A 24319-nucleotide genomic window follows, 5' to 3' on the forward strand; every position below is an offset into this window, starting at 1 on the left:
CGTAGCGCAAGCTACTTAAAGGGTGGGTGGATTCCCTGACGTAGACGTCAAGATCACCAGCCAATCAGGATTGGCGTAATGAGATTGATGCTTCTATTTGCATACGCGTTGAGGCGCATCCCATAGTGAGACATCTCACTTCATGTTACTCTGAGAACTGGGGTTACGTAAGTAACCTATAGTTCTGGGCTGGGGCTGGCCTTGTTGTTAACTGATGCAAGTTTATAAGGGCTCTTCATTTACGCAACAGTGAAGAACCTTCTTAGGAAACTTTCATTTCAGCTCAACAAAACACCAACAACTTTGAACAAAAATATTTTTATTGTTACAGGCACCCGCCAAGGTCACTGACATACAACACTCGCAACAAATGACATTTTTTAGATACAAAATGTGCTACACTAGTCTTTTCTCCATAACATTTGCATTAGGTTTATACATTTAAAGGACTTATTTACTTATACAAAGAGTACCACTTTGTACGTCGGGATACAGTATGTTTTGCATGACATGAAATATATGATGTGGTCTTTATAAACAATTTTTTCATTCAATCAATGATAAAATATGTGTTTCATAGATTGTAATAAAGGGCACATACATAATTAATTATTTAACTATTGTGCTGTTTACTGTTGTGCTCATAGCTATCTAACAGTTAAACATTGATAAATTGTGTAGTGGAAAAGGTGCATCATGTTCCCAAATGTTCAATAAACTTTCCCATCAACTTTTCTTTAGCTCTAGCAGTCTACACGTTCTTCCTTCTACCTTTATGTATGATGATGTATATCCATGGTGGTATTTTTTTTATTTCAATTGATATATGTCCACTTTGTTGTGCTGCCTTGCTCCAAATTCCATTTACTAACACAATGATCTTTGAGGAGAAACACCACATTGTATCTGTCAATTAAAATGTTGGAGACTATTTCCGAAAGCTTTACCTAAAATGTATTTTGGAGGAATGGCACATAACTTTTTGTTGGGAGTCTTCAATCAGAATGAATTATTATTAACAATTTTGGTAGATGTAATGGCAAAACCCAGACTTTGTGAAGTTAAAGTGGAATCTCTATTATAAGCTTTTCCCAACTAACAAAACCTCCATATATTTTCCTCTGGCATCTTAAATAGACTTGAAAAGTGCTTTCAATAACTTTGGGAAAACCTCAAATATTCAGTTAAAAAGTAAGAATTTATCAGTAAAATATAAAGGCAAAACTGGTGTCACTTAATTTGCAACATTCATTCTGGTCTTATAGTAACAATAAAACATAACAAATGGAATATCAGCACTGACACAGATCATAGATACAAGCAATACAAAACACAAAACCTACAATGGTGCTTTTTAAATACAACCAAAATGACATCTATGCAGGTCATTAGTTTCTTATAATGCCACAGCTGCTGGTATCCACAGTCATTTCATCAAATATTGTCACATACAGTACAGTATAGAACGCTGACTCGGGCAAACAGACCTACTTCACAGCAACACATCTCCAGGAAACATGACATATACACAGTTGTAACTCACTTTAGCTTGCGCTTTTACATGGTGCTGTGACTTCATTTATCAAATGAATACAAAAACATACAAATATTGGAATCATTAAAACAAATATTAGTATGAGTATAATGTAATCAGTGCTATGCTTGTTAATGATTTCCTCTTCCAACCCTGACCCTATTTGTATACTGTTTGTTATACGTTTCTAAGGAAAGGTCTTTTTACTGCAAACAGTCCACTAGAAGAAAGTATGTACTGTTAACTTGTTAGTTTTTATAGTCTATATAACTGTATACAAAAAATATGTGTAGTTTGATTGTTAGTCTTTTTAAAATGAGTTTTAGGCCACCAGAGTGAATTGTTTGGAGCTTCAAACGCACGCATTAAATTATGTGTCTGCAACACTTACTCAGCTCTCCATTCACTTTCTAACATGCAAAATGCATTCCTGTTCTAGCATTTTAGGAAATACTTTCACATTTAGAGGAAAGGCAAGTGGGAAATGTCAGAGTCTGACATATATTTTTCCAATTTTGCAGTGTAATCAAAAGATGTTGTTTTACTCTGAAGGCTAAATAAGAGCATACGTAAACACTCTGTCATTTTCCAGCCTGCACTTGCACATTACAAATGTGTTCCACAGCTCCCTGCCTGGATAGTTCAAGTTTCACAACAAAACTGCTTCAGCCAAATCACAAGCGAATGAATGTAAACATATGAAGGATGTTCAGATGATAATATTGACAGTCAGTCCTTCATGTAGTTCAGTGTGTCCAGCGTTATTCAGCCGCCTCATGCTGCTCCCTCTCCTCAGGAACAGCCATGAAGATCTTCTGACAGAACATGGTGAAGATTTCTGAGGAGAAACAACTCATCACATCAGCTGTTTTCTCTTGCTAGGTTACTGCAGGTTGAATATTGTCAGATTTGTATTAAACATTAGATTAACACCTTTGTTGGAGTTCTTCACACAGATTATACAAACAAAACAAATGTATCAGTGCCCACAGCTGCACTCGAGCAAATATTCTCACATGAATTTCACAACAAACAGTAATGGAAGCTTCTCCAGCCTTGCCTGAACAAATACACAAAGACTGTATTACAAAAAACACATCTCTCACTCACCCGACATCTTCCTGATCACATGGGGTTTTTTCCACTTGTAGCCCAGTAGGTACGCCGGGATGCCTGTGAGAATAATGCCGGTGCCTATCAGGCACTCAAAGGGAGCCGCCCAGAAGGACACCAAGATCATGAAGACACAGCCCAGAACGAAGGTCACAGGAATGAAAAGATACACCTGAGAAAAGAGGATATGACAGATGTAGGTATGTGTTCCTGTTAGACAAGAGGAGGGTAGAAAAAAATACTAATGTTTGACAAAAATGACTACATTTAAGAGAATTGATCTTCTAGAATGTATTATTGACAAATGTAAGGTAACGTGACTTCATACCAGAGACGTGCACAGACATTTGGAGAGGCTATTGCTCTAAACTGGAAAAAGGGCCTCCCCCCCGAAAAAAAACATAAAAAAATTCTAACATTTTTTAATGTAAAAGGTTCATGAAATAAAAACACAACACTCTCATTGCAAGTGACACTCAGTTGACTTTTATGTCCAACTGCTAAATTCGTTATTCAGGCACATTTTTAACATCTAATGTTAGTAACTATTAAAGAAAAAATGGGGACAATTCTGTTTTAATGTAGTTTGACCACTGTAACTGCTGTGCAGACATAGGCCTACTGATAAAATAGGGCTTCTAGCTAATCACCTTAAATAAACTCACTAATTAATTAAACCAGTTCAATACGCATTATTCTAATTCTTATCATTCTTTATGAGCGCAGTAACGGTAAGGTATCTAATTGCTTATTTATTTAAGTTACTTAATAACAGAGATGGTCAAACTAAAGTGGTAGAGAAGTGGCAGAAATCCTACAATAAAGCGGGATAGTGAAGGGTTCTCCCGTATGTGAGAGGGCGATCAAGAAAAGAGAGCGAGCGGTGAGGGAGTTTATGGAGCAGAGTAAAAGGCACAGAAAGACAGAAGCACAATAACAAGTATATTTATTTAGGTGTTTTTTTTTGTAAATAACCGACGGTGTCAAGTAAAGTCCCCTAGTTTGTCCCCTATAGTCTAACTGCCATGAGAAAACTCAAAATCAATAAAACCATATTTAAAAACGGGGTCATTTCCGGGGACAGATTGACCCGGGGATTGGCCACCAAAGCCAGGCAGGCATTTGGTATGATCACCATAGCCATATGAGGCCGGAGGGCTTTCCTTTGCTTTCAGCTGTCGGATTGTAAACAAAGTCACATGACTGGGGGCAGATGACAGCGCTGACAAGGTATGTTTCCCGCAGCGAGATGCTACAATACAAATTGTGGGCTTATCATGTTGATTCGGCCAAAACAGAAACAAAAAACAACTCTCACTCTCTCCAGAGCGGCAGGTCAGACAAAACGGGCCCCGGCAACAATAGCCCGTACCTGTGCAGGTCCCTGGTTCATACAATATTATGCCTTTGGTTATGTACAGCAATAAGTTGTAAATAAATAATGCATATATGTCTTAAAAGCCAGAAAACACTATACATTTTATATACTGAGTATTGTAGATATAAGAGATGGTGTGATACAATAATGATAGATGAAACCATCTAAGTTATTGGCTTATTGAGGCATTTGTGTTCAATTATCCTCAGTTTACACCAGTGGTTAAAAGTAACTAAGTACATTTACATAAGTGCTGTACTTTTTTGGTACAATTTTGAGGTACCTTACTTAAGATTTTCCATTTAATGCTACTTCTTCCTTAGTACAATTTATAACACTTTACACAACTATATGAACACTTAAGTTAATTGTTACTACAGAAAAAAAATACAAATGATAACCAACAAAATATTATGTATCGTTATTCATTTATGCCTCAATAATTATAATGCAATTATATATTATACATTGTAAATGTGCGAGTCTGCTTGAGGATAACTTAAAATTGGGTAGGCCTACACTAAGTATATTTCGAGCTATAGTAATTCCTTGTTAGAGGTTTATCTTCAAATCAAATGGCTCAGGCTCAAAGCAAAGATGAAAGGCTCTAGAGAACCAATGTAATATTCCAATGATGAAACAGAAACAAAGAGCCAAACCCCACTCCCTCTTATTCTGAAAACAAAGCATGGTTCTTCTTCAAAATAATAACAAGAGCAGTGAAACAATGGTGCTTTCTTTAAAAGAAAGAAAAGTGGATGCTCTATAACACCAGGAGATATTTTGTTTCTTTCGACAAAGAAACAGGCTGAGGTTGAGGTAAAGCCAAGGTCTTACCTGACTTGTGTACCTCTCAGTGAATCTCAATTCCTCTAAAAAAGAATCCCCTGAAAATCTCCAGTGCAACAAGCATTTACCAACATGCAAAACAACCTTTTAGACGTTGGTACTCTACCTTGATGGGCCTTCTGAGGTCGGGCTTGGTAAAGCGCAGCCAGAGCATGCCGGCAATGGCCATACCCACACACAGCCAAGTGAAGAAGCTGAAGAGGTTGATGACAGAGAAAATGTCGTTGGAGATGGCGTACATCATGGACAGCAAACACTGATACAAGGGAAAAGGAAGACAAGATTGTATTAGTTATGCATTTAACTTGTGCTCCTCAAAATAAATGTATATATATATATATAAATAAGCTACATGCTTTCATTGTGAACTTCAGATGTTTTAACTTAAAATAATCGTGTTCAAAACAAATAACAACAAAAAAAACTAACTACTAACCATATTTAACTAGAGGACACCTGTCAGAAACAATAATGATGCTTGATCCACCTTTAATTAAATCGTATTGGATGTCATTATAGGTTGTTTCTCACACCCAGAATTTCTAAATTTTGATCTTTGATAAAAACACAAGAGTAACCATGGGATAATTATTGTGGGTAGCAGGAGTCTTACTGTGAAGATGAGGGAAGGCACCGGTGTGAAGACGTCTGTGTGGACCAATCCCAGAGCAGCAGGGAGCTGACCCTCTCGAGCTCCAGCATAGAACAACCTGGAAGAGGGAAAGCTTTGTAGTGGTTGTTTTGTGATGCAATAGTTGGCCTATGTAACATGTTTTATCCTCAATGTATATGAAACGGCACATCCTTCTAACATTGGGTGTTGAACCTGTAAAGACCAATTTGCGACTGAAATGTAATCCGCAAAGCAAATATTGAGCCTTAACCTGTTGCAGTCTTTTGTTGAGATGATGTAATGTCCCCAGAGGGACTCGAAGAAGTTTCTAGGGAGGCTCAATCAAAAACATATTTCCCTGGTAAAAAGATCATATAGATAGAGTATTGTGTATGTGTAGAATTTGGTCAAAGAATAAGTTCAGAGGTACAGAAGTTATGAGGAATTTAAAAGTAGTTCACTATCCAAACTTCAGGAACAGACTTTTTCTTGTTGTAATCTGAAGTTTCATCAAACAGTACTATTCGGCATTCTTGGCTCAATTATTGTGTCCCATGGGATCAAATAACATAATCATGAACCCAAAGACTTCCAGGAAATGAGCAAAACTAACCAAGTAAACTAAGGGGGGTGAGGGGGCGCCTCCTTTTTCTGAGAAAAGGAGCAGTCTTAAAGGGAAAACCCTAACCTTTACCCCGGCTCTCTGTGAAAACACTCACCGTGCTGAGGTGAAAAGGGATCCGTTAACGGCTCCGAAGCAGGACAGTCCCACAAAGACAGGAATCAGCCAGGACATCCCACCAAGGTGGTACTCCCCGAAAGTCTGACAAAAAGCACAACAACATAAATGAGAAAACACTACTCATACCAACAAGATGCAACTGTGGCTTTGAGTTGTTGCTTTGGGAACTTTATGAAAGAGACATGATTCTCACCACGGCAACAGCCTCAGACTCGACCATTTGTTCAGGGGAGATGGTGGTGAAGTAGGCCAGGTTGGTCAGAACGTACACCACCGTCACTATAGGCATCGATATGATGATGGACAAGGGCAAGTTCCTGGGGGGAAAGGTCAATAGGTAATTTGAGGAACAATCTCTTATATTTTGAATTATGTCGAATTGTTTGGCAAATGTGACCATAGTAATTAATATGTTTTATTTTACAACAGTCAGTGTTCTAGATCAGGGGTTCCCAAACTTTTGCCATGCCATATGGCATTATCCTCTGGCGGGGACCCCCCTGTTGCAATTTTTTTTAAATGATGAGTACATTATGATGGAAAATATGACAAATTAATCATACAGCTTAATACATTTTCTTAATATATATTTGTATTAATAATTAATAATCAGTTATTGTTCTAAACATTTTTTGTATTCATCTTTTGTTTGTCATTCATTACATTCATTGTGTCTTCTGTTATAAATATTCTTACCACAATATTAAACAGTAATATCAACAGTAAACATATTTTTAAAGCATTTTTAAAGTGATTTCTGTCTTTATAATATTATATAATCTTGAACATGAACAATTAACATATATTTTTAGCATTTTTGAAAGCTACTTATGCCTTAATAATATTATATATAATATTCAACAGTAATATTAACAATAAACATATTTATATTCATATATATAAACAACAATATTTGCTACATCCGTGCTCTCATCCAGCTGCAGAGTGAAATATTCACTAGCTCTCACTTGCTCCAAAAGCTGAGCAGATACTGATACTGATACAGATTCAGTTTCACTCTCAGTAGCGGCAGCTCGATTCTGATTGGCTTGAAGGGCGGTCGTGTGATTTAAAAACAAAAAAATAAAATAAAATATGAATAAATAAAAAATATTAAAAGGCATCAAAGGACACATAGATTGATAGATATGCAGTTATTAATAACATCTAACAAATAAAAAAATTCCCCAAACTTTGCGTGACCCCCCTGGCGCCCCCTGGCGGCCCCCCGGGGGGTCGGGGCCCCCACTTTGAAAAACACTGTTCTAGATTACTTAACACAATACATAACAACTGGAACATCTAAATACTCTGATGCAATCCAAAACTACAACTTAAATGTGTTTATTCAGCTCTAAATGTGTTTTTGAGGCTGCTTTTGGATTGCAACAAAAACTCATTTTGAACACTGTATCTCCATGCAGTCAACTGATGGTAAACAAGCTCAGTAACGGATAAGGGAAGTCATGTGGTTGGCATGTACAATGCTCAAAACAACCGTCATAACATTTATGTTACTTCTCTGGATCGATCATCTCCTCTGTCACGTAATTCAGGTAGTTCCTAAAAACAAATACAAAGAGTTCAACAATATGTCAGCGATTAGATAAAGACTGGAATAACTGTAATCTGTATTGCACCGTATACAGTTGCTGCAAATAAATCTTGACTATTTCCAGTCTGTAAAACATTTTGAAATAGGTCGCAAATGCCTTACCAGCCTCCAAAAGCAAAGAGACCGCTGTACAGAGCCAAGACAATGTTGTCCACTCCTAGTTTACTGCCTTCAAATGACTTCTCTAGTGTCAGGTATGGCACATCACCTACACACACACACACACACACACACACACACACACACACACACACACACACACACACACACACACACACACACACACACACACACACACACACACACACACACACACACACACACACACACACACACACCACACACACACACACACACACCACACACACACACACACACACACACACACACACACACACACACACACACACACACACACACACACAGAAAAGGAATTACAGGAATCTAAAACAACTGAAAGGGAAACATAACTCTGTCACTCTCTCTATATTTGCAGCATACGTTCATGAACTAACTGTGTGACTTCATAGACATTTAATGGATTCTTACTCATGGCTGCTGCTGCTTCTTCATTTCATTCGTGCATGAAGGCCAGGCTGTAGCTGCCTGCCCTTTGACAGGCTTGACATTTTCAACTAGGCAGTTTGGAACACTTGCCTCCAGGTTTGAACATCTGCTTTGATGTACTGTGTGTGCGTGTGCGTGTGTGTGTGTGTGTGTGTGTGTGTGTGTGTGTGTGCGTGTGCGTGTGGGTATCGCATGGTTATCTCCTCTACCTGTCGCTTTCAGATGGTAATGACTATGGGTGGCCTATTAAACACACATTATTTTTTCACTCTGTCCTTCCCTCCCGTGCTCTGAAAGCCGGCAAGCTTCGCCGCCTAGTTTCCATGGCAACGCTGTGTGGAGCACAATGTGAGTGGGTGTGGCCTTGAAGGAAAAAAAGGCAGAGAGTGGGGGGCAGCAGATGGAAAACGGAGCAGACGATTGCCACGCGGTTTTATTTTGAATGTCGTGACTGGAGCTAGAGTTACTTTGCTATCTCAGTTTTGAAAAGCACATCTATCTGTTGCTGTTCGAGATGGATTTGCAATGCTCCACAACAGCCTCCATGTTTAGGGCTATGGTATGGAAGATTCAGCTCAAATTGAGAAGGACAATGACTGACTGCATTCATCAGAGCACTTGCCTCTTTTTTGCAGCATTAATGTTTCTAAAACGTCCAATATTTCTGTTACATGAGGATATATATTTTTAGAATGTTGTGTTACTAATTGTCTGTATTCACATTGTACAGACAAGATATTTATTAAATTAACTACGCTCATCAGCGTTCAACTTCAAAGTACACCCACGCACACACATTTTCTTGGCTGCACACTTGCTCAGACTCATCATGCTGCAGACAGAAGGCCTTGTGTTCGGACTCAGCAACTGATGTGCTAACAAACTGAAAGGAGGGCAGTCTGCTCTGTCGAGCTCATTAGTGTCAGTCAACAATTTGTTGATCATTAGAGACAAAAGAAATAAACCTCGGTTTCAGCAGCGCCAATAAACTCTGAGACAATAACGGATGTTAACTATACTTTGGTAAAACCTACAAACAGTATTGATGGTAATAAAAAGAAGTGGGAGTTGGTTTAAGACAAGGTGTACAGCTGCATGCTGGGGAACACACACTTTTCATATTGGATGCTTGTTAGGAAGTGGCAAAAACACACTTATTCAACCATTGAAGATGGTTTGGAGTGTGAAAAACAGTTTCAAAAAAGGGTTTACCCATGTATTTTGTTTGGCCAAGGTTAATATAATATGATGATAATACTGGCAGAAGCCTTATCAAACATACACATTATGTTTAGTAGTGTTTAGCATTAGTTTTTTTGACACAAAAGAGAAACCAAGCCAGCTAGTTTTCAATAACGTTTTGTGGGAGATTTTACTCAGCATCAACTTGTCAACATCGTTGTCGAGACGTCAGTCTTCAAATTTAAAATGATATCAAATAGTGAAAAAGATTCAAATGTAAAACTCAGCTGCCAAACAATTTCAACTTAAGTTATAGAATGAGTTTGTAATGTAACGCTGCTGTTGTTGTAGGTGTGTTTTGTATATGGCCACAGAATGCTATATACAGCACAGGTTTATGGACCTGACATCTTTATTTAAGAAACATTTGACACATTAAACATCTGTGTTTCTGTCTAGTAGACTTTGACCAAGTAGGACTCACCTGTTGAAATCTGGATGAAGCCAAAGAGGATGATGATGATCAAGGCTAGCAGTTTGGAGGCTGTGAACAAGTCCTGCACCTTGGTAGCCGCTCTCACACTGATGCAGTTTACAAACGTCAGGGAGGCTAAAGAAAAACATACAAGTAAGGCATTAGGGGAATAGACAGCTGGAATAAAGTAAAATATGTGAATGTGTCATCTGTAAATAAAATAAAAATTAGAACATTAAAGGCCAGCAACCCCCACTCACTTAGACACAAGCAGGCGAGGAGCTTGGCGGCACTATCAGGCACGGGGCAGTTTGGGTACAGAGGTTTCAGCAGGTAGGTGGCGAACACCAGCGACACCACATACTGGGACGAGGGCCGGATGATGAGCATCTCCACCCACAGCTTAAGAAAAGCCGCCAGTTCTCCGTACACCTCCAGGATGTAAGTGTAGTCTCCCCCAGACTTGGTGATGGTGGTGCCCAGCTCGGCATAGCACAGGGCGCCCATGGTGGAGATCACCCCACAGACAGACCAGACGATCAGGGAGAGCCCCGCTGAGCCGGTCTCTTTGACCACGCCTGTTGGAGTGATGAAAATGCCAGAGCCGATGATGGTGCCTATGATCATCCCCACTCCATTGAAGAGGGTGATGCTGCGTTTGAGCACGATCTTCTCCCCTTTGGCAGAGTCTTTCGCAGGGCTAGTGGGAGAAGGGACCATGGGGGTAGTTGGAGACGCTGGATGCTCCACAATAAGACCATCTTGGTCTGGTTCTGATTCAACTGCTGGAGGAGAGAGGACAGCAGAACCAGAAGTTCAGACAAGAGTTTCCCATCTGAGGTATGAACATTTAGTTTTGCCAGAGATCACAAAAGAAAGAGAATGATCAAAGTGAAAAAGTATTATTTGAAATATTTCTTATATAGATATTTTAAGCAGTTACATTTAGGAGAATGAAATACCAAACATATATGAAAACAAAAACAAAACAGAAATATTTCCTTTATGTGTCAAGCAGCAAAGCATATGGCATTGTTGTTTAATAATTTGGGTGCATTGCTGGCATGAACTGTTGAAAAACAGGTTAAAAAACCTGTTGGCTGAGGTGATTGCCGTTATTCACCTCTCCCTCTGTTCTGGTAGACACACCCAAAAGCAGTTTATTGTGTTTAGACTTTCATTAAAGGACAGGAAACAGTAGCTGTATATATGTGTACAACGTCTCACATTATCTCACCTTTCACCATCACATAGACACCCAAATCACCCTGATGCATCTCTATAGCCACATCAATCTGAAGGTACTTTTGCATCAGGGTGCATGGCGGCATAATGCCGCCCTGCACCATGTGGTATCTACAGGAGTGTGAGCATGCACTACCTACCCCCTATCTTCTCCTGGCTCGCTGCCTTGGCAACGCTCTCTCGGCTGCTCCTGGATTTCAGCTCCGGCTCAGCCATCTTCCTTCTTAATCTGGGTCCTCTTGTCTTGTCTTTTTCCCTCGTGCCCCCCTTTTCCTTCCTCCCTCTAAGGTCCTCTTCCTCCTCCTGTCTGGGTTTCCTCTCTGTCTCCTTCACACACACAATGCCCCCCACCCCACTCCAACTCTCTCTCTCTAGCCCTCCCTGATTCGTCCTCTCTCACACACAGGTACACACAGTCTCCTCTTCATTTGCTGCCTTCGTCACACTCACACTGGTATTCATCTGACCCTGATCCTCTCCCTCCCTCCTTCTGTGTCTCCAGGATACAGCAGGGAGGAGCTGAACCTTTGTGATGCTGCTGCTGCCTGAGCCTATACAGTACGCCCACTCCAAATGGATGATGGGATAGCTCAGAGGGGGAAGTAGGTTACTGGCAGGCTCCATTTGGAGGGGCCACCATGTGATGCTGTAAGCTTTTTGTTTGCTGCTAATCCAGTAGTAAACACTATGTCCATGTGTGCCTGTGTCTGTGTTCTCATGTCAGAATGCATTAGTCAGGATGCTGTAGATCCGGCGCTCCCTCTAGTGGTGTCAACATGGGAAAATAGTGTCTTTGTTCTCCCTGTTGTGCAGAAAGGTAACACCAGAGAGAAAATGGATACCCACTGGCCATGTTCAGGACAGACAACGCTGAGTAATGATGATAAGGCAAATGACGCTCTATCACCTGATGATTTTTCCACCATATTGTGGAATTGTGAAATTGACACCAGGTGTTCAAAGAGGTCCAAACCTACTCAGCACAACAAAGAAAGTGTACCAATACTGCTTCATAATTGTTTATTTTTATTTTTATTTAACCAGATAAAAAGCATTGAGATAAAATCTCATTTACAATGCTGTCACATTCTGGTCTGTATAGAAAAGTCTGTTCAAGAGGTAAATCTTGATGGGCAATTTGGGCAGTGATTAATTTAAACAATTAGACATAGAAATATAACTATTTCACTTCAGCTTCTAATATTTGATTTGATCTGTTAAAATGTTCAAGCAATTGATAAAATAAATAATATTTGGAGCACTTCACAAAAAAAGGATGAAGAAGATTGTGACATCTTTTGAGAGATTTAAGGTTTTAGTGCAAAATGTCAGGTGAATTTCCCTACATGTATGTCAGGCACTTGTCTTGGGCTGCACGTCACATATTCAACCACTGGATGGCGACCTAAAAACACGTTTCAAGTTGGAAACTTGTTTCTGGAACTATAGGGATTCATCTTGTGGTATTTAAACCTAATATATAAACCTAAAATATAAACTAAAGGCGATGCACAACTACATAATATCCTACTACATAAACTACAACATATAAACTACAGTAATACACAACAGGGAGAATAGTAAGTCTATGTATAAATACAAATATTTCTCAAACTCAAAAAAATTGGGTTTGCGTTGTATCATTTTGTGAATGTTTTCTAGAGACCCAGTTGTAATTAGGTTGTAGATCAATGCAATGCCATTAGTAAGCCTATAAGTAATTATTGATTTAAGTCATTTCCAAATAAATGATAGAAATCTTAAAGTTGTTATGATTGCCCCTGTTTAAAATTACATTATGGGTTGTATGGGAATTCTAGCCTTATATAGGCTACTTGAAGTCTATGATTATCTAAAATTGTTGTAAAAAATGCAGTGGTATAAAGTAACTAAGAACATTAAAATAGATCAATTGTGTAACTTTACTCCACTATATTTTTGTAATACCTTTCGTTACTTTGATTAATGATTTGAATAATAAACAACACGTAATATATTATTTTTGAAAAGGGCCAATTAGCGTAGTTATTTTACTTACACATTAAGTATATGTGCATGCTTATTTGCATGCTTATACTTTTGTACTTATATTCACTGTCTTTCAGAGGTGAAAATCTGAAAAGATGTGACATTCCGAGAATGAGCCCCGTTCTGTTTCCGCGTGAGTTTCAGCTCACTTGCATTACTAGTAACGCTGACAAAGTCGGCTCGCGATCACCAAGCTCTGTTCGCGAGAACGTCTCAGCTAATGAACGGTAAGCGCAAGCCGATACTGATTTCAACCAGGACACTCTCTGCCATATGTCCGGGGACTTTCCCCTGGGCGAAGTGGAGAAACAAGTTCCCAGCTAGTAGCCCAGATAGCAAGCCTTCTGAATGCCCGAATGCAAAAGGGGGGCGGGAAGAATAAGTAGGACGACACATATCAGGTACTTACAGTCACGGTGTCACTATATTTGGAACTGGATCTATAATGTATGTAATAATTATACTCTTGTAAAATGCTGCAGGTAGTTGTCGCATACAATTATTGAGTTTATAAGCAGCTAGTTTTTAAATCACAACGTTCCAACAAAAACCGCGAAGGATCATGGGGGATTTAAAGACACAGCAGTCAAAAAATGACCACCAGAAATACTAAGTAATTATATTATATCAATGATTAGTTGATACACGCCAGCGCTGATACACGCAGTAGTTTGTCAGCATCGGTAAAATGCATAACGTTGCTACACATAGGATTTGATCCTGACTGATATCACTTCTAGATTTACACATAAAGTCAGCCTGTGATGATAGCAATTAGCGTGCAGCTGTATAGTTTACACCTGTGAGTAACTAGAAAAGCATTGCAAATTCCAGATAATTCATTGTTAGTCGAACTTTGTTGTCGTCAACAAGTGCATAAACAGGCAAGATGTGAACGAATTTGAGAGAATAAACAACAGGGAGTAAATACAAATATTCTTAAGGTAATAAGTATATTTCTAAGCTTTCTAAATACATTTCGTAAGTCATTTAAAAACAATAGACGAAGGAAATGAAAATGCATGTTATGCATTGAGGATACAAGTTATTGTCTCACAACAGCCGTGCAAGAAATAAGATTTGCATCAATGTTTCTTATCTTTGGGGGCGGAAGCTCATCCGAGAGGTCGTGTGTGATGTCCTCGTCATTTTAACACTGTATGAGGCCCATACCAGTGCTTGAATTGGAATGAAAAAGGTGCCAGTACTCTAAAATCAGCAACTTTTTCAAGTCAATTTTATATATACAGCCCATAAACAAGAATTTGGCTACTATAATGCTGGTGGGTTTGTCTCTTTACTACTGTATATTTTAGAAAGGTTCACTGTACTTAACATTTTTTATGATAGGCAGCGGATATGGCTAAAGCTCAGTAAGGTCAATATTAACTGAAAATATAGCAATCAAAGTCTAGATCTTCTGCTGAAGACACATGAAGCAGAGACCTTTCAGGTGAGAGCCCCTCTGGTGGTGTTCAACATTAATGACAAGGAAACAAAGCTCTGGTCAGAAGCATTTTTTATAAAAAGCTTTAACAAAATTAAGTATTTCTGTACATTTTGAATGCAATCTAACTTTTCAACTCAGAAAACGAAAAACGAAAAAGTGCCAAAAGTCTTCTCACATGGCTGAGCTGCTTTGCAATATACTTCACCACTGAAGAATACAAATATGTATAAAGTAAACTATGATGCAATCTAACTTTCCAACTCAGAAAAATGATAAAGAGCATGAACAAAGAACATGTAAAAACAAATGCAACATTTGCACAATCTAAAATGAGAAACTGTAACTGCAAGTAACAAAGTCTGAGCCATGGTAAAGAGTTACATTGAACACCAAGCTGATCAGATAACTCCCTGGTTGGTCTGAAGTCCTTCTATCTCCAGGATCTGTACAAATCGGCACATTATGCCAAAAGTCTTCTCACTGGGTGAGCTGCTTTGCAATATACTTCACATTGTTAGAAAAGGCTCCAGAAGGCCTTGGGGACATCAGTATCAGGGGCTGGAGCTGGACAGGCTCTTTCATCAGCACTTCTCCTTCCCTTTGCCAGCCAGGACCTCACATACTGTTCCGGATTGAACTGTCCTAGTGATGGTCCATTACATTTAATGAAAACCAGGCTGGACAGTCGGCTGACAGAGAGAGCATTCCTTTTTGCAGTAAGGATATCGTTCATGCAGCTGAATGCCCGCTCACACTCACTAGTGGAGACAGCGATGGTTCGGACTGCTTTCAGTAGAGGCTCCATGGCAGCAGGTGTACGGGATGCCCTGGTTTCCTTGTATTTGCGAAAGCCCTGAACAGTCTCTCTTCTGTCCACTTTCAGCACTTCGCACAAACGTAGCACCTCTACGTCCCCATACTGTACGTCTAACTCCTCTTCAGGCCAACTTCCAGGATGGATAACTTTCATGTCCTGGATTAGCTGATTGTCCCGGGCCTCCCGGCCATGTAATGGGATTTCTCTTGTGCTGACATGAGAGGAGGTTGTGGAAGTCATTCTGTGTCTGTGTCTACCATACTGCGGAAAAACTGACCTGCATGAATCTGTACAAGCCTGCCATTCTCACGCAGGGCAACACCCTTGAAGGACTTCTCAGCTAGAGCTGTATGAACTGTAGTCATGTGTGGGCCAGGCATGGTGACCATGGATTCAAAAACTCGTATTTCTCGAGTTAAGAGCCTATCTGCTGTAGGCAGTGTCATCTCTCTTTTTTGGAGTTGCCGAGAGAGGTCGCTGAGCTCTGTGAGCGCATCGTACATCAGTCCCAGATTGCTGACAAACGTTGCAGATGTGAGCACATCATCCAGGCCCTTGTACTTTGCTCTGTCTCTGGAATCCCTGCTCGTGTCGTTTGCAGCATTTGTGAAGTGATCATGAAGCACTCGGTAGTTTTCCCAGACTGCTCTGACGCTCCTTTCACTTGAAGCCACCCAGCGGATGGACAAAACACGCCCTATCACCAGGAGACGCTGTCCGACTGCTTGCGCACACTGCGCTAACTGCCTCTGATTTTTGGGGGAGGCAGGGAACAAGGAATAGAGTTTGTCAAAAAAGATCTGGAAATGATTGAGCCCTGAGACCTCCTTGACCACATCCCCAACTGCCAGCTCTAGACGATGATTGGAGCAGTGCCACACAAACAGGCTTGGGAATTTACTACACAACTGGGTAGCAACGCCTGTTCTCTTCCCTAGCATGACTGAAGCCCCATCACATGCAAAAGAAACGAAACACTGACCTAAAAAGTCCTCGTTAAAATCTCTTCCAAGACACTCCATTAACGCCTTTGTGATGTCATCAGCCGTTGTTCCATCCAACTCGATCAGCTCCCAAAAAAACGTTTCGGGCTCAGCATCAGCTAATGCTGAGCGTAGACACACAACAAGCACCGTTTTACCACTAATAGTGGTAGATTCATCGACCAAAACACAGAGTTTTCTTTGGTTTTCTGTAATGTCTTTTGCCATTTTTTTCTTCAGCTCATGAGCTATGTGGTCGATGATTTCGCCACAGGTTTTATTGGAGTGCAAAACCCTGCCCACGTTCAGCCCATTCAGTTTCTGTACATTCAAATCAATTGGCATGTCTGTGAATGGCCGGCTATGTTTGCCAATTTTATATGCCGTTCGAAAAACTCTGATAGTGGTGTCTAATTCAGATGTATGCATAGACTGCACTTGATGTTGAATAGTTTCACGTGAAGCAGATGTAAGGATGTCAGCAGCTTTTACATGGGCTTGTGATTCTTTATGTTCTTTGATTTTTTTTCTCAAGCTAGCTTGTTGTTTGCCCTTGTCAACACCGAAATGAGACACTGCACACTCACCCCATTCAGTTGACAGTTTCAGTCCTTGTCCAGTGTGTATTCCCAAAGATTTGACATCTCTGCATATCCGACATCCTAGCTTCTTATCTTTAAGAAGGAGCCATGCATTGGTCTTGCAAAAATATTGCACCTGGTCCGTTGTCCAGCAGTCAGGTGCATCGCTTTGCCCGGTGTTGGTGGTGGCAGTTGCGCCAGCAGCAGCTAACGTTAGAGGCTCTGGAGGAGGCGGCGGAGCTAGTGCTAATGCTAATGCACTAGAACTTGGAGCAGGAGGATCAACCAAAGAAAGCTCCCCATCAGACACAATTTCCAACACAGGCACAGCATTCTCTGTATTTGAAGTTTCTTCCGGCGACAACCGCTGTCTTTTTGCACTTTTATTAATCCACGCTAACATTTTAGAAATGCTAATTTGTGACGTGACTTGCTTTCCTTCTCTCGGGGGCGTGCCTGCTCTGTTCTATCACTCTACATAGCCACCCACTGGGTGGGAGTTGCACTGCATAAACACAACACACGTGCATCTAGGTATGTAAATTGTAAAGCATTAAAACATGGTTTTACTAACAGTTTTCAGTATGTTGTTACTTCGGCATTATTATTATTATTATTATTTTGAAACGTGTATTACTATTAAATCACGGTCAAATAGGTTAATTTTGACATAGTCGTTTCCACCACAGTATTTACATGGAGAAGATAAGCCCCGCCCCCTCTCCAGCACGTTCTGTTTGAATGACAGGAGTAAACAGCTGACAGCCGCTGTGAAACTCCAGCGGTTAGAGCGATGAGAATGTCCGTTCGGCACCTCATGACGCATCTACTGAGTACCGGGCGGCTGTATATATATATATGGATGTATAATAAGAACGGCGGGAGAGTGTTGAGTACTGGCACGGTGCATGAGTACCGGAGTACCGCCAGCATGCCGGTACTGAGCAAGAAGTGCCGGTACTCCATGGGTCAGAACCAGAAGTGCCGGTACTGCGTACCGGTGAGTACCGGCCCAATTCCAGCACTGGCCCATACAGTGTTAAAATGACGAGGACATTCTATATGTCCTCATTCTGACCATCTCCGAGGTGGGCCTGTACTATAGGCCCATCTCGGAGACGGTCAGAAACTGCTAATAATTGCTAATGATCACCTGATTCTGTGGAGAAACGAAGGAGAGAAATCAGAGGTTGGCCTCTATACTGTAAGGTAGTATAGTTATCTCGGGGGAAACCAGATGGCGCTATTTCTCAGCAGCACTACTGCACTCCAATTGTGTTTGGACCAAATGGGGATGTCCCTTCCATTGACCTTGATTCCCTGCAAAACCCATAGTCACAAATCTTGCCGTCAAAATCGACAGTGCTTTTAAATTAGATAAACAGATAAAACATCTCCGATCTCCTACAGGTGTACACCCCCTCAAGGGCTTACTTTTTATTTATTTAATCGTTTATTTCACAGGGACAATGCACGGAAATGAACACTTAACACATTAAAATGTGTCAAGCGTAACAGTGCCAGAATTAGCTTTCAGCTAATTTCCATCCGCAGTCCCTCACATAAAAACATTTAAGAAATTTACATTTTACAAACATTGTAAAAACAAAATACATGTTATGCAAAAAGTGGAAAAGAGCAAGAGCAGCATACACAAGTATTTTTGACATGGTAATACAATATAGCAGCAACGACATATAAAGTGCAAGAGAAGATACAAGATAAGATAAGATGGACCTTTATTAATCCCCGTGGGGACATTCAGGTGTACAAGCAGCAACAGGGTAAGCGTGAAAAACAGGACAGCACAGATTCACACAGATTAATCTAATCAAAAATAAAATCAAGAAAAAAAATTAAAATAATAATGATAATAATAATAATAAAAGACTATGAGATGAGTAAAAATAAGAGTAAAATAACTGTCAGCATATATACATATTTGGTCATATAAATTATGAAGTACGAAAGTACTGGACAATCTGGAGGAGGTGGCAGAGGGGAGGACGAGGAGGAAGCTCGACAGCATCCTAGAGAAGTTAAAGTGACAAGTGAAAATGGACATCTGTACATATAGTGACATATCTATCTACATATTTGGTCTACTACTAATATATTAACATGGGTTGTGGAAACAGTGTATATTTATGTCCAGTGATTATTTATTTTTACATTATTGACCCCTTGTTGTGCAGAATGATGGCTACAGGCACAAAGGACTGTCCGAGGCGCTTGGTGCTGTGTCGTGGAGGGATGAGTCTGTGGCTGAACGTACTCCTCATCTTCACTAGTTCTGCATGGAGTGGGTGGGAGGGGTTCTCTAGGATGCTGTCGAGCTTCCTCCTCGTCCTCCCCTCTGCCACCTCCTCCAGATTGTCCAGTTGTACTCCAACTACAGAGCTAGCCTTCCTCACGAGCTTGTTCAGCCTGCCAGTGTCCCTATAGTGTTTGTGTTTCCACCCCAGCACACCATGGCAAAGAAGAGCACACTGGCCACCACAGACTGGTAGAACATCTGCAGCAGCCTTGTGTACACATTGAATGACCTGAGCCTCCTCAGGAAGAACAGCTTGCTCTGTCCCTTCCTGAAGAGAGCATCAGTGTTACCTAAAGTGCAAGAGGAGATACCCCTGTATTAAAGTGCATTTAGTACTGATTGCACGTCTATCACCGCTTTGAGGTCGGCTGATCAGCTGCAGCTGGTAGTCCCTAAAACAAAGAAAAGGACCAGGGGAGACCGAGCCTTCTCAGCAGTAGCCCCCAGGCTCTGGAACGACCTGCCACCCCATGTCAAATTGTCGCCCACTCTTCAAACTTTTAAAGACCCACCTCTTTTCCCTCGCTTTCGAGTCAGTCTGAGATATGCTCTACCTATTTGTATGCTTTTATTGTCTGTCCATAGCCTTTATGTGCCTTGTATGTATTCTTATGTGTGCCTTTTATCTATTCTTGTAATATTATATTTTGTTATAATAATATGTTCGTTGTGAAGCACTTTGGCAAACCCTCTGTTTTTCAAATGTGCTATAGAAATAAAGTGGATTGGATTGATGGATGTCTAACATGCAAGATGCAGCTCCAAATCTTAATATAGAATACTCTTCTCTAAAGCCCCCATTTTACTTTAAACACATTGTAAAGTTTTGTATTAAAGATTAAAAAAATACAAATACATTACAAGTATTATCACCAAAATGTACACAAGAATCCTAAGAAAAAGTTATCAGAATACAGAAACAGAATACCTTTAGTCGTCCCACAGAGGGGACATTTGCAATTATTTGCAATCATTTTGCATAATAATACTGTTAATTACTACAAATGATTTGTATTTCTCATATTTTATTGTGTAAGAATGTAATGCTGTAGTTTGTTCAAGTAACGCAAATGTTTATAACAATGATGTTTATTCTGATCAAATTAGCTCCACTCTACCATTGAAATTCTGCCTGAAATATTTTAATTATTACACATTAATTTATGAAAGGCCAATTTGTCAGACAGGAACATTATGATACACTAAAAGTGTTTTGGAATAAATAAGTGGTGTGACTGCATTGTATATTAAAAAATATATTGCTGTCATGATTTGAACTGATATGATAACTACACCCAATGTGTTGCATCAGCATGGTGGCACATTAATTACTGCTTGCACAGTTATGACAGATAGGAAAGATGGCCCACACAGAGGAATAAACTGGGTTGGGGTTTTTCTTTTTTAAGCATCTCTGAGATAGTCAGCGTCTTATAGGAAGGCTCTAAGGATCGATCTGCTCTGTGAAAAATCCGTAAATGTACAAGTCTTGGTAGTTTGTGCTCCATCTCCTTCAGTATCTGCTGCAAGACAACAATGTGTTAAAATTTGGCCGGTATTAATTAAATACTTTCAGACGCAGAGTTTAAAAATAGATTGTTGTAACCAAAGGTGGAGGAAGAATTCAAACCTGGATTTAAGTAAAATAACCGATTTATGGTAGAACAATTATTCAGTAAAGAAAACACCTATGGTATGGTACAGCTAATCCCATTATGTATATGCCATTTTACTGTTGGGGATTGGACTTGATTATGACACACTAAACTACAGCAGTGTGTCATAATCATCACTATACCTCAAAAACGACATCTTAAATCTCTATCTGGGGAGTTATTATGTTTACAAATGAAATAAAGAATTAGTTGCTCCCTACAAAAAGAAAACATTTATCAAAACAGAGCTTTGACATCATTTTTAATATGCGGAGTGCTACAAAAGGGATATTTAAGTGCAATATTTATAATATATTGTTTTGTGAGTCATGTTAAATGCAGAATTCAGGTGTCAGGTGAGTGTAATATAAAACCCTCAAAGTCCTTACCAATGAGTATAATACATAGGTAGATGAACAGGAAGTGACTATGGACATCTGGCAGTGATCACATGATGACATCTCTGTGAAACAAACATATCAGCAAAACATGGCCACCAGTGACCATTAAAACATTTTGTATTCACGGAAAGTCAGATTGCTTTCATGTTTTGTTTTTTTGCCTTGCTATTTATTTTCTGTTTTTCATTATCTTGCAGCTTTATCAACTACAGTGCATGTAATTTTTTAATACATGTTTCCATCATTATTCCCATTAGGCTTACCGAAAGATTTTAAATCCCACTCTCTGCCATCTTAAACCTCACTGTCCCATTTCCCCTTTTTTTTAGGTTTGCATCTTCTCAATGTCCTCTCCCTCCTTTTATTCTCCTATTGCACAGGGCCAATTGACCGTTTCTCCACTCTTCAAATATCAACCACCCCCGGTTTCAATCACTCGCCCACATTCCTCTTGGTTTCATATTTCTTTTCATCAGTCTTTTCATTAGGTCTCCTCTACTCAAACGTACTGCATTTCCCCGTGATGAGGATGATGTTGAAAGTTGGGTTTACTTACCTCCCTGCTGCTCTTTCTTCTTTGCCTCCATATCTTTTTATCCTGTATATTTGTATTTGTATTTTAGTTTTTCATTTAATTCTCTCCATCCCTCGTAGACCCTTGTGGTGCATTTGAGTTCACATCCACTTGAACCTCTCAACTACTCTGTGGCTGGTCAAGTGATTTTTGTCTATTCAAACAGTGACTCAGTATATAATTCACAAACTGTAAATGGTTTTCCTTTTCAGTAAAATAACACACATTTGCAGAGGCTGTAGACAGGGACACAATTAAGTGCTGCAGGTTCAGTCTTCATTTCTGGCATCTCTGTGGCTACAAAGCCATTAGGAGACCTTGAAACTAACTTCAAAAAGTGAGCACAATTAAATGATGTGCTCACTTACTGCAGTTTTCTGTATGCACTCAGTGCTGCAACAATGTATGGTTATGCTCAAAGCAAAAGAGCAGCCTTCACTGTTCCTGGTTATGGGCAGGAGTGGTCAAATAATGCTGAATTCTATCACCTGTACAACATAAACTGAAACTGAGACTCCATCCTCTCTGCAGTTATTCTGCCCGTGAGCTGATGCTCCACTTGTGTTTGTGTCATCTTCCGCTGATGCCACAGTAAATAGCTAATGACATTAGGCATCAGAGCCCATCTGATAAGACGGATCAAACGCCCTCTGATTCCAAAAATATATTTAGCCCATAGGGTCTTAAGTAAATCCTCCTTGATAAACTGTCACTGAGATGGACTGGAAAATGCTATAAGACATGTAACTGTAGATACAGTAGAGTAGAGGATGCAGAGAATGCAGCAATGGATTATTGCTGCATTCTCTGCATCCTCTACTGCAAACTCCCACTTCCTGCTCCCCCATCCATCCTCCTTATAGTGTATCACAAATCTGGCCACTCAAGTGTGTTTGTGTGTGTCGAGGAAACCTGGAGCTCAGGTGTTCTGCTTGAGTTGTACCCTGACAGATGACCCTGATTTTCCCCTGCCAATATCCTGTCCTCTAAGCAAGGAGAAATGACACATAGTCAAATTAAAGCACACACCTATAATTCAGGATGTCTCCTATCAATGGCAATGATAAGAATTCATATTTTATCAAGAGCAGTGAAAATATTACTTCTAAAAAAAAGTGGTCTTGTGGCTCAACTTGCCCCAGTGTAGCGGTAAGTTGATCCAGGTCAGGGGGTAAATTGAACCACGGTTTAAACCTGGGCATACCTGTTCAAACCTGGGCATACCTACAACACATCTTAAAGGTAACTATAAACAATAAATAACAAACCAAATACAAGCTTAGTTTTTCAAATATTATTTATATAAATTCGATTGAATTGATTGATTTTTTTTTAACATGTTAAAAGGAAAAGTAATCATACACATGGTGATACAATTTCATACATCTTACCAATCAAAGACAGGGTAAATGCAACTTTAAATGTAGCCTACAATGAGCTCTTATTATCAACTTGGCCTACTTTCATTCATTTCTCCATTGAAAAACTGGCTCAACTTACCCCAAGGCCCATGGTTCACTCTACCCCATAGCCACCATTTTAGAAAAAATAGCCTAGCATTAAAATTCAGAGTCATCTTTAGCTTAATGATTCACATGGTTTAATACGCAGCCAACACATCAACATATACAATATATGTGTTTAAACCTGGATTTTTTTTTGTTGACATGACAGCCGATATAGCTGACATAGAAAATGTACTTTGACAAGCAAAAAACGTTTTTTTGTAAAAATGTTTACTTACCAGGCAATGAGAAATGGGAGGAGCTTGCATAATTTCTAGTCACGTGATTCCAACTATAAGGCGTTGCCTGGTTACAAGGGGTGGTTCAATTTACCCACTGGCTCAATTTACCCCCCTCTCCCCTACTCTCTCTACACACATCACTTCTTCTCCTCTCACCCTGTCTTCAACTATACTAACCACTTAATCTTAATGATACGCAAGCACAAACACAAGCACAATATACTCCATATTGATCAAATAGCTGTTAAAGTGCTTTGACATGGTGGAAAGACAGCTAATGGATGCCAAACCCCACATATGGCACCCATTTACAAGCAATCAATCTACACCACACTGACCTCCCTAATGTCCACCTTACATATAATAGTGTCTTCTCAGTCTGTTTTAGAATAAGACTAATTTGCTAGCGCAGAAAATAGAGGCTGTAGGCGGATTGAAAATCAGGCGGGACAC

The 24319-nt window shown here is 39.8% G+C and overlaps 1 protein-coding gene across 2 annotated transcripts; it reads right to left on the reverse strand.

The window, feature by feature from the left end:
* Nucleotides 1–299: 299 nt before the first annotated feature.
* LOC117541931 (large neutral amino acids transporter small subunit 1-like) lies at nt 300–11853 on the reverse strand. Of its 2 annotated transcripts, none has more exons than XM_034209276.1 (11): nt 11454–11853; nt 10329–10853; nt 10078–10203; nt 7947–8052; nt 7748–7792; nt 6423–6546; nt 6207–6310; nt 5488–5584; nt 4981–5130; nt 2645–2819; nt 300–2372 (listed from the first exon to the last, which is right to left on the reverse strand). In XM_034209276.1, exons 1-11 carry the CDS (start codon nt 11527–11529, stop codon nt 2296–2298), a joined length of 1605 nt encoding a protein of 534 aa, XP_034065167.1. In that variant the 5' UTR covers nt 11530–11853; the 3' UTR covers nt 300–2295. The 2 variants fall into 2 exon arrangements, with proteins under 2 accessions (XP_034065167.1, XP_034065166.1); XM_034209275.1 differs by having other exon boundaries at nt 11306–11525.
* Between the last annotated feature and the right edge of the window lie 12466 nt (nt 11854–24319).

The sequence above is a fragment of the Gymnodraco acuticeps genome, unplaced genomic scaffold (genome assembly GCF_902827175.1).
Source record: "Gymnodraco acuticeps unplaced genomic scaffold, fGymAcu1.1, whole genome shotgun sequence".
Lineage (NCBI taxonomy): Eukaryota > Metazoa > Chordata > Actinopteri > Perciformes > Bathydraconidae > Gymnodraco > Gymnodraco acuticeps.

Bases quoted from the DNA above. Each gene is read 5' to 3' on its own strand.
- LOC117541931 (XM_034209275.1), bottom strand. From the start codon at position 11,417: ATGGTGCAGGGCGGCATTATGCCGCCATGCACCCTGATGCAAAAGTAC. The intron at 8,053-10,077 runs GTGAGTCCTACT...GTGTGTGTGTAG, and splicing joins CTTCATCCAGATTTCAACAG to GTGATGTGCCATACCTGACA. The intron at 6,547-7,747 runs GTAACATAAATG...CTTTCCCCCCAG, and splicing joins GAGATGATCGATCCAGAGAA to GAACTTGCCCTTGTCCATCA.